This window comes from Gordionus sp. m RMFG-2023, chromosome 1 (assembly GCF_954871325.1).
Source record: "Gordionus sp. m RMFG-2023 chromosome 1, tfGorSpeb1-WG-v2, whole genome shotgun sequence".
Lineage (NCBI taxonomy): Eukaryota > Metazoa > Nematomorpha > Gordioida > Chordodea > Parachordodidae > Gordionus > Gordionus sp. m RMFG-2023.
In genome coordinates this window covers 72,065,231-72,076,270 of record NC_088775.1, presented here as the reverse complement: position 1 = coordinate 72,076,270, position 11,040 = coordinate 72,065,231, and the positions used below count along the sequence as shown (strand labels likewise).

At 31.8% G+C, this 11,040-nt stretch overlaps 1 protein-coding gene across 1 annotated transcript; it reads right to left on the bottom strand.

Annotated features, from left to right (window-relative positions):
- Positions 1 to 2,260: 2,260 nt before the first annotated feature.
- LOC135931865 (protein CDV3 homolog) lies at positions 2,261 to 3,382 on the bottom strand. The gene is made up of 4 exons (XM_065469170.1): positions 2,926 to 3,382; positions 2,803 to 2,882; positions 2,657 to 2,760; positions 2,261 to 2,616 (listed from the first exon to the last, which is right to left on the bottom strand). Exons 1-4 carry the CDS (start codon positions 3,082 to 3,084, stop codon positions 2,471 to 2,473), a joined length of 489 nt encoding a protein of 162 aa, XP_065325242.1. The 5' UTR covers positions 3,085 to 3,382; the 3' UTR covers positions 2,261 to 2,470.
- Positions 3,383 to 11,040: the final 7,658 nt, after the last annotated feature.

Genomic DNA, 11,040 nt, shown 5'->3' with positions numbered 1-11,040 from the left:
TTCAGTTACAAGATGAATAATCCTTTAAATTATATCAAATACTTTAAGAAAACCCTAGTAATGTCAATCTACTACTGGAGCCAAGTTTTGGGTGGAATTCTCAAGTTGAGAAATCTGTTCCTGAATTGTCGTTATGAACTTAAATCGGGAACTCGAGCTAAGAATTTAAATCTTAAAATCGTTTTATGAACTTGAATCATAAACCTCAGTTAGAACAAAAATAGATGTTTAAAATAAAACAATATGCAATATGTAAATTCTTAAAAATGAGGGATGGAAATTTTATTATACTTCTTATTTTATAGACAATCATTTTGTAAGAAACTTTTTCTATTTTTTACATAATTCTAATATGCTTTGTATGCAAAAAGGTCTGCTGAACAGAGTTTTTAAAGTTCAAATCGAATCAATATTATTATTTTTACTAACCTGAACCATTATTTTTTTCCTAACAATTATTCATTATGGTTTGGATTCTTGGCTTGATATATTTTTCCAAAAAACCCATTTTAAGTTATACAAATTGTCATCTTACCTAATTAATGTAAAGTTAGTAAACTAAACCTTAATTTTAGCTTAGAATCCAAGCTATAAAATAAGTTATTTGACGTTTATTTTATATGCTTCTCTAGATGTCAAGCAATGAAGATTTATATAATGGACATCTTTTAAGGGTTAAGTTGCTATATGTAAATGGTTAAAATGTTTCTTGTGATAAATGACGTAAAAAAGTGATTCTGAGTTCTTAATGTCTATACCATATAAATATAAAAAATAAATTACATGTAATAATTTAGTATTGTTAAATGGTTCATCGATTTGAGCATGTTTTTTAGAATGGCTAACTTAATATTTTAAATAGAAAAATATTATGCAAGCCTGAAGATTTTACTCTTAGATGACATAAAGTTTGGACATTTATTAGCGAAATCTCAAGGCTTAGGCAATATTTTTCTGGCTAAAATATTGAGTTAGCCATTTTACATTAGTTTGAATCTATATTTTCTTACTATTTTATATGGTGAAGTGAAAATAAACAATATTTTTTAAAAAACCAAGTTATATGGGACATGAGAGTTTATAGCAAAAACAAAAAATTAGCTAGGCAAGTCTTCTCAGATTCTTAATTTCTAAAAAACGGAAATAAAAATTAATTTTTTAAGGTAATTATGTACTACTCATCTTCTGGGTTCGTAATTAGAATTTAAGACTCAAGTTGTGAACTAAGTTAGACGACAGAAGACTCTGGGTCAAAGTCGAATGATTGATTTTATTTAACACAGAAAAACCATTAAAAACTGATTTATATGTCATTTTGTATATATTTTTGATATTTATACTTTTATAATCATTTTTTTGATTGAGAATGAAGTTCAGCATGGTCGAGCAATTTTTTTTATATTAGTTTAATAATGTCGACTAAATTTTTAGTATTTGAAAAAATCGTTTTAATTTTTATATATTATAAAATAAGTGGAAATTGGTAAAATCAAAATCTTTGAAGTAATTTTGATATTAAATTTGTTATTTGAAATTATGTAGTTTTAAGATATGTTCAATTGAATGAAGGTAAATAATGATAGGAGGCTAAAATTTTGGCGATTTCTTAGTTAAATAAACCTTTTTAGCTTATTAAATTTTTAAAAAATCAAAGGAAGTCAGCCAAAACTCGCTCATTTGGCATGGAATGACCCCTACTCAAGAAGCCTTGCATAAATCATTTTTTTTGCAAGAAAACCACTTACACAAAAGGATAACATGAGTAGGGGCACTAAAAATATCTTCCATGTTTAATTATATCAATATATTTAATATTAAATATAACAAAATATAAATTTTGAAATGACAAAGAATTGCTCCCTTTTCTTGCAATTATTCTCATAAGAGATTCTTGCAATTATTATTTCCAAATCACATTAAAATTCTTATAAAATATATTGCCTCACCTAAAGCTAAAAAAATGTTTAAAATATTACTTTTTCTTTAATTTAAAGAGTAGGAAATTTTGCTTAAAATTAAAACAAATTTTATTTAACAAAATGAGCAAGATATGATTGTAATAATGAAAAATTCTGAGCAAAATATTGGTAGATTAAAAATTTTAAATAAAATATTAATTTTTAAATTCCAAATTTTAGACCCTTTTTAGGATACCCCTTAATTACTATGATAACCTATTTATATTGATGCTGTAAGGTTAGCCTCTATTTTAAAAAGATTCAATAAAAAATTATTTACCTTTATTATTTGTCAACATTATAATGTAACACAAATATTATATTATATAAAAAATTAAAATACCATAAAATAGCCCAAAATAAAATGTCAAGTTTTATATAAAGATTTATAATAGAAAGAAATATTAATTGTTGTTAAATTTGACTTTAATAAATAAAAATTTTGCAGTTATTGACTATATAATTTAAAATACAATGGGTATCAATTCCAAGTACACATCTTTTTTTCATTATCACTTTTGGCTAATTAAACTTGGAAATTCTTCTTTGTTATTGACAAAGACTTTGCTTTGAACTATATGTTTTCTTAAATTAGGTGGTACATATACACCTGGTTTTGCATTTTCTATAACTTCTTGATCCTTTTTGACATCGTTTTCTAAGTTAGATGTATTAAATATTTTATATTATTATTAAACCTTGAGTCACTACTTTCCATCCAGCATTACTCTTTTCCTTATTTTCATTCCCAAGCTCGTTTTCATTTTCTTCTTTTTCTTTGTCATTAATATTTTCAAGCACACTATTTTAGGTTTTCTTTTAAATTAGATTAATTATAAAATACTAAGATTCCATATTTTGGATATTTAATGCTGCAAAATCAACTTCAATTGGTGTTTCCTCGATCCATTCTCCATCACTTTCCTATTTAAAAACATTTATTGCAACTATTTATGAAAATTTTAACCTGTGAATTTTGAATATCAGTATGTTGCAAAGAATGGCCATTTACTTCATTTTTGGACTCATTTTCTGATTCAACAATTTCGATCTTATATTCTTTGTTTTTTTTACCCAATTTCCTTTTATCCTTACGAGCAAAAAAGTCATCTAAATCTGTAGACATTGTGTATGATTTTGATAAAGATTGATATTAGAACATTGCAAATATTATATTATTTATTATATCATAATGAATTTTAGGTAATTCTTTAATTTATAAAGAAATTGGTTTCATGATTGTGATGTGAGCAAATTCTATAGGTCGGAATATATTATTTGAAACGATAATATGTTATTTGATATGCTGTCTTTATTCGTATTGAAATGATCTTCATCAGTGTCAGAAATTATCAAAGAAAGGTTTAAATTCATTTAAATGGCTACTTTAACTTTACGCGAATCTAATGATTTTTGTAGGAAAATAAACGAATAATCTGATAAATCCTAAATTGCAACTCGGTTATTACAAAGTGTAATATTAATTAAAGATACCCTTTCAATGACATATAAGTCATTGTACCCTTTTATGAATATAAATTAATAACTAATAATTTGGTTCCAGATTGTAGCGGTTATCTAGCTAAGAATGACATATATATATGTCATTGCTAGCTAGTTATATATAAATAATTTTTTGGTATGGTAGTATTTTTATTTCCTTTCAGTCATTACTCATATTATATATTTATTAGTTATTTAAAAAATTCAAATCAGAAATAACTAGATAAGGATAAATGTAGCAGTTTAATATTATATTAGCATAAAATTAGTAAATTAAAATAAAATATAAAACGTACAAAATAAAAGCCATAAAATCGCAACGATATCAAGAAAATGGGCCCAAAATAAATAAAAAAGAAAAAATTATTTATAGATAATAATATCTTATTTCAGTGGCAAATAAGTGAGGATGTCCCCATCCCCCAGTAGGAAAACATTTTTCTACTTTATACAATTGATATCTATTTTAAAAAATTTCGTTCGTTTAATAAACCAAATGACATAAATATCTTCTATTTATAAAAGTATATAAAATCTTTTAACAATCAAATTTTTACATAAAAAACTATTATAAATTATATTTAAAAATTTTTCCAGAGATGTTTTTAATTCGCATGGGGTTATTTCAATTGTAAAAGGGTTCTTAATTAGTATTACTTTTCTAAAATATAGTTCAGGGTAGTATTATTAAACAGTCCTATCTGGGTTGATTTATTACCTATGAGGATTTTAGCCACAATTTAACCCTGGTCCTGGCAATTTTTCTTTTAGATGAAAGAAATGTTTGGACCTTTTCTTCTCAAATCTTGATGCTTAGATGGTATTGAGGATATAAAATATGATTCCGGATATAACATTATGACAGATGATATGGGTGTTAAGTAGTTAACCTCACCCAATACTATATTAATTATATAAACCTATCTGAAAAATATCTATATTACTACAACCAGGGATTCGAACCGAACCCGAACCCGGAGAAGTGAACCCGGGTTTTTAGAAAAAAACTCTGAACCCGAACCGAACCTGAACCCCATTTATAAAATTTTCAAAACCCCGAAACGAACCCAAGAATTTTATTTGAACCCGGGTTCAACCGGGTTCAGTGTATTATTTAAAATCATATATTAATATATGTAAATACAAATATTATATTTTCAAATTTCCAATTAAATGAAGTGTTAATAAATTTTAAACAACTTAATTCATTTATGCCATTTTTTAAATTTATTCTCGATTCCTATTGGAGTGTTAAAAAATTTTAAACAATTGAATTAATTTACGCCATTTATTTTTAAATTTTTATCTTATTATTCTTAAAGATTATTAATTAGAAAATGGTTAACAAATCAAAGTAAAAATTATTATATTGTTAATTTAAAAAATTCTAAACATCTAACTTAAAAATTGTTAAATGTAGGGCAGTTTTTGTGAACTTATTAATGATTTTAAAATTTATATATGCTAATCATTTATTTTTGGTTCAGATTAATTTTTACAAGATATTAATGAAGTGCATATTATAAATGAAATTAAATTTATAAATATCTCTTTTTTAATTCTGAAATCATTGCTATTTAAAAAAATTGTTCTCTTTTTATAGATTTAAGATTAAAGATATAGTCATATTTGATAAGCATTTTACCCTTAATACAATAGAAAAAAAATCAATATGTTCATATTTTAAAGTAAAAATGTCTGGTAATCACTTGTCAAATTTAGAAAGACACCTGGAAAGAAATCACAACAATGAATATTTAAATTATTTAAATGAAAAAACCAAATATCAGGAATTGTTTTTGGCAAAAAAACCTAAAATTAATATAGAAACCTTTTTTCCAAAAAAGCATATAAGTATAAATATATCATCTAATGATTTGATGAGTTCTATACTAGAACTTGTTACTGTAAATGGCGGGCCTTTATCAATTATTGAAGATTCGGGATTTCAAAGAATTATAAATCCACTCCTATCTGGGCTCAATTTAGTTATAAACAAAGAAAATTTATCCAGAACTATTAATAAAACAGCCCAATCAATTCGAGACAAAATATCGAGAGAGGTAGAAGGAAAATTAATAAGCTTAAAAGTTGATGCAGTTCAACGACTAGATAGGTCAATTCTTGGTGTAAATATTCAATTTATATCAAAGTCCATTATAAATTTGAGGACTCTTGGAATTGTAGAGCTGAAAGAGAAATGTACAGGAGAATATATAAATGAGAATATATTAAAAATTTTACTAAAATTTAAAATTAATATTGAACAAATACTTCTGATAATGGTTGTAATTTTTTAAGAGCTATAAAGCTCCTGCAACCTGAAACTGATTATGATACAAGGAGTGAATCAGCAGATGAGGAAAATATGGATGTAAATGTATATAAATATGATATTGATGATATACAAAATACTTTTTTATCAACTATTATATCCTATCCGATTTATAGTGTACGGTGTGCAGCTCACACACTTCAGCTGGCACTTCAAGATGCTATAGAATTATCACTATCACGTTGTGCCGTATAAGTCCGAATAGAAAGCAAAACTCCGAGTATAAGTCCGAATAGAAAGCAAAACTCCGAGTATAATAATTTTATTGAATTTCCCACACAAAAAAATGAATAATTTTATTTACTATTACAACCAAAAAAAAATATATTAAAAACAAAAATAAAATAGTTAATAATAATAATCATTTTATAATATTTCGCTTCCCTTTTATAGGGAAGCGCATAAAATACAATCTCATTATGATTTAACAAAACTTAATTTCGATATCTAAAAATAAAATAAAACAAAATATTAAAATACGGTCTAATAATGAAGCTGCACAATTTATTTATTAATGTTCACGCAATAAATATCATCAAATATGTCACTCATTTATGACATTTCCCCCCTTTATCGGACCTCGTTGGCCCCAACAACTGCCTATACTCATCTTCTCCTACCCGTAACACTGGCGTGTCCGACGCCATTCGTTGATCTGATTGTATTGCTCTGTTATCGGAAGATGCGGACGTTGGCTCCGACTCCTTCCAGGTTCGCCCTCCCATAGTATCAAACCGTTCCTTGGGACACCACCTGCGGATATGTCCCGCCATTCCACAACCATAACATATCACCCTGTCTCTTTCTTCACGTACCGTTTCCCTTGAGTGCTCTGATGGTCTTCTTTTCCCCTCCATTGATCTCGTGCCTTCCTGGGCTAAAGCCCTCCATTCACTAGCAAGCGGTTCCATATCCGCACTAATTATCGTATTTCGCATCAAATGAGTACCCAGGTCTACATATCTATATCACATAATCATTTACCTTCTCTTATTATTATTTTATTTTATTCTGCTTTCCCCCTTTTCTTCCCTTCCCTTTCCTCATCACTCTCCTTGCATATATATATATAACGACTTACTTATTAATAATCGGCATACCGAATAAAATGATATTTTCCTCTACCGCATAAAATTATGAATTTTATGTTTTCTTCTTCTCTTACTTATTCAAAATTTTCCTTTTCTCAACACTCTCTTACTCGTAAATCATTTCCTTTATATTTCAATACCCCATCTCCCTAACTCTATTTTTTTTTCTCTCTTTCTCTCTCTATTTTCGTTAACAGAAAAACTTTTATTAATTTTATTATATTTTTTATCATTTAACCTTAACTCCTACTATTTTTCTCTTAAGAAAAATTAAAAACAACAAACAACCATTACTCCCTTTATTAACATCTTATTATTATTATTATTATTTTTTCCTTTTAATTCACTCTTCCCTGCCAACAAAATACAACATTATAATATAAAAAACATTATAATACAAATCACTCAACCCTAACCCCGTTATTTTTTTTTTTTACTATTACTTTTTGTTTCTTTTTTTTTTTTAAATTCATTCTTACTTTTCTCAATACTTCTCTTTATTACATCATCCCATCCACCTATTCCCATTATTCATACCCATTCTATTCCTGCCTCCGCCCCTCCGTTTACCACAAGAACCTTCAACTATTTTCGCTTCAATATTATTCCGCCGCTTATTCCTTCTTCGTTACCGGTTTATTCCACCAAATATATTTCGAAAATTTATTTTACTTAATATACACTTTCAAAACCCTTTTCCCTTTACATTATTTTATTTAACCTAAACTTCCAAAAAATATTTTTTTTTTTTAATAATTTATTTCTCCTTAATTTATTTAATTCAACATTTTTTAAACATTTCTCTAATATTTATTTCAGCTCCACCAAATTTCACAAAAAAAAACAATTCAAAAAAACAATTCAAAAAAACAATTTTCCTTTTACTATTTTACTCTGATACATTATAATTTTTCTTTACAATTTGACTCGATCATACTTTGACTTATATTCCCACCTTATGTATATATACCCCTCTTTATATCATACTTCCCCTTTCCCTTCCGCCTTCCGGAACGACCACCTACACCACCCCCGTGACCTTGACCTATATATATTTTTTTAACTTCGGACCTCTCGTTGACCTCTTGCCCCTGACACTTTCGCCCCGCTTCCGTTCCTCTGCGTATCTGATCTTCATGTCTTACACCAACCTTACCATCCTGAAAACGGACCCGACTTAACTTTTTTCCCACCCTTTCCATCACAACTCCGGCTCGCCATTTCTCCTTTTCACCATATACCCTCGCCCACACCGACTGTCCCACCATAAACTTTGCTAGTCCCTCCTCCTCCCGTTCTCTCCTCGGACCCTCAGACTCTGGCCTCAGAGCATCTAACCCAATCCTCGTTCTGCGCCCTAAAAACTTCTCTGCTGGAGACAAATCCTCTCCCCTCCTACTATTATTATAATACATCACCGACGTCCATACTTCTCCCTTCCCATACTTTGCCTTTCGTAACCAATCTTTCACCAACCCCACCATCCGCTCTGCCTGCCCATTGGAGCTTGGGTGGTATGGAGGAGATAAAATATGCCGTATCCTATTTTCTTTGCAAAATTTCGCAAACTCTGCACTACTAAACGCTGGTCCACCGTCAGACACGATTGATTTAGCCACTCCAAACTTTGCCCACAAATTCTTCAATTTTCTGACCACTACTTGCGTTGTCAACCCTCTTACAACTTCAAACTCCACCCATTTAGAAAATGCATCAACCACTAGAAAATAATCCTTTTTTTCGTACTCGAAGAAATCGACATGAACCCTCTCCCATGGCTCAGTTGTTTTCGGCCAAGTCCCTTCTCTATCTCTTGCTGGCATCCTGGCCCAAGTATTGCATACTACACATTGTCTTGCTAGTTCCTCAATCTCCACATTCATCCTCGGCCACCATACATATTCTCGTCCCCATTGTTTCATACGCTCCATTCCCTGATGACCTGCATGCAACATTGTTAAAACCATTCCTCTCAACTTCCCAGGTATCACTGCCCTATTTCCCCGGACTACACATTCGTCCATCACCGTCAATTCTCCTCCAACATTTTTATAAGCTCTATCTCCTTCTTTCCACGGCTTCCGGCCCATTATACATTCTTTTATTCGACTCAAATCCCTATCTTTTTGCGTCTCTTTCCGAATCTCCTCCCACGTTACCGGACCTCCCTTCATCATTCTCGATACCACCATAACCATCGCTACCTCCTTCTTACACATCTCCTCTGTATTACCTTCTTCCACATCCTCCCCTGCTCCGCATCTCGACATTATGTCCGGCAAATAATTTTCTCGGCCTCTACGATATCTCATCTCCATGTCAAAACTACCCACCATCAATAACCACCTCTGCAACCTCGGCGACATCATCAACTCCTTGTTATCCTTCCGGAATAAATGAATCAACGGCTTATGATCCGTATAGACTACAAAACGACGCCCAATCAAATACTCCCGACACTTTGTCAATCCGAAAATTACAGCTAATGCCTCTTGCTCAATTACCGAATATCTCGTCTCCGCGGCCCTAAAAATTCTAGAAAAAAAATAACACCGGTCTCTCCAGCTCTTCTATACGATGCAATAACGCTCCTCCTACTCCCCTTTGAGACGCATCTACCGCCAATATCACCTCCAGTTCATTATTAAAACACACTAAGACGGGCTCTTTTCCAATCCGGCACTTCAACTCCTCAAACGCCTCCTCCTGTTCATCTCCCCAATCAAATCTCTCTCCCTTTTTCAACAACTGGTACAAAGGTGCCGCTATCTCCGCAAAATTCTCTACAAACCTGTGATAATAGTTAACCATTCCCAGAAAAGACTGTATTTCCGACTTGCATTTCGGCCTCAACATGTTTGCAATACCCACCATATTCTTATCCAAAGGTCTAACCTCTACTCCATTAATCCGATGACCCAAATAAACAACCTCCATTACTCCAAACACACTTTTCTCTCTACTAGCACGCAATCCCTTCTCCTTGATTCTCCAAAATACCTCCTCTAGCCTCCTATTATGCTCCTCCTGCGTAATACCTGTTATCAAGACATCGTCCATATAATAAAATACTCCCTCCAAACCCTGAAAAACGGCCGCCATTGTCCTCTGAAATATGGGTGCCGAAACACTCAACCCAAACGGCAATCTCTTAAACGCAAATAGTCCCTTGGGCGTAGTTATGGTCAGCAACTTCTGCATCTCCTTCCTTACCTTCAACTGCAAATACGCATTAGAAAAATCCACCTTCGAAAAATATAAACTTCCCTTCAAATTCGCCAATATCTCCTCTATCCTCGGTAACGGATATTTTACTTCCACTACCCACGGATTCAATGTTACTCGGAAATCTGCACCTAATCTCAACTTCCCATTAGCCTTTTTCACCGGTACTAAAGGTGTCGCCCACTCGCTATATTCGACCGGACATACAATATCTTCCTTTACCCATCTATCCAACTCTTGCTCTACCTCTCGCCTCCATTCAAAAGGTACACGACGTACAGCACAATACTTCGGCACACTTCCCTCCTTCATCCGAATCTCCACCTCATAACCCTTCAAACAACCCAACTCTTCCTCAAATATTTCTCCATACCTCTCCACTAACTTCTCCACCTCCTTTTGGACCTCCTTTATTCCCTCTCCACACCCCCACAAATTTTTCGCAACTCTTTGTTCTACAAAATTCTCTCCCTTCTTCTCACTAACCAGCGGCCTCAATACTCCATATCTACTGTCTTGGACATTTCCTATTTCTCCATCTACATAAATCGGACCTCTCCCCAACCTATATTCTCTCGCATTCTCTTCGCTTTCCCCCCAAAACATGGATCTTCCATCGTCTACTTCAATATTATCTAGGCCCTCCATCCATTCCAAATTCCCTCTCGACATTCTCTTCTCTTCATTCACTCGGACCATATTTATCAAGTCTTCCCGAATATCTTCTTCGATCGCCACAAATACTCCCCATCGGGCAAATACTCCCCAGAATCCATACCTCGGCCCTACATTTGTAATCCAATCCCATCCCATCACCGGCTCAACGTCTCGGTTAATTATCCATAAGTCCAACATTTTACATCCTTCTCTTCCTACCTCCCCAATATGCACTCTTCCCATCATCTCCATCTCCGATCCATCAAACTGC

What these genes read in the sequence shown, in the direction of transcription:
- LOC135931865 (XM_065469170.1), bottom strand. Translation starts at nt 3,084, where the DNA reads ATGTCTACAGATTTAGATGACTTTTTTGCTCGTAAGGATAAAAGGAAA. An exon ending in CTGATATTCAAAATTCACAG is followed by an intron (nt 2,883 to 2,925) that starts GTTAAAATTTTC and finishes GTTTTTAAATAG; the next exon opens with GAAAGTGATGGAGAATGGAT. An exon ending in ATGGAAAGTAGTGACTCAAG is followed by an intron (nt 2,617 to 2,656) that starts GTTTAATAATAA and finishes CATCTAACTTAG; the next exon opens with AAAACGATGTCAAAAAGGAT.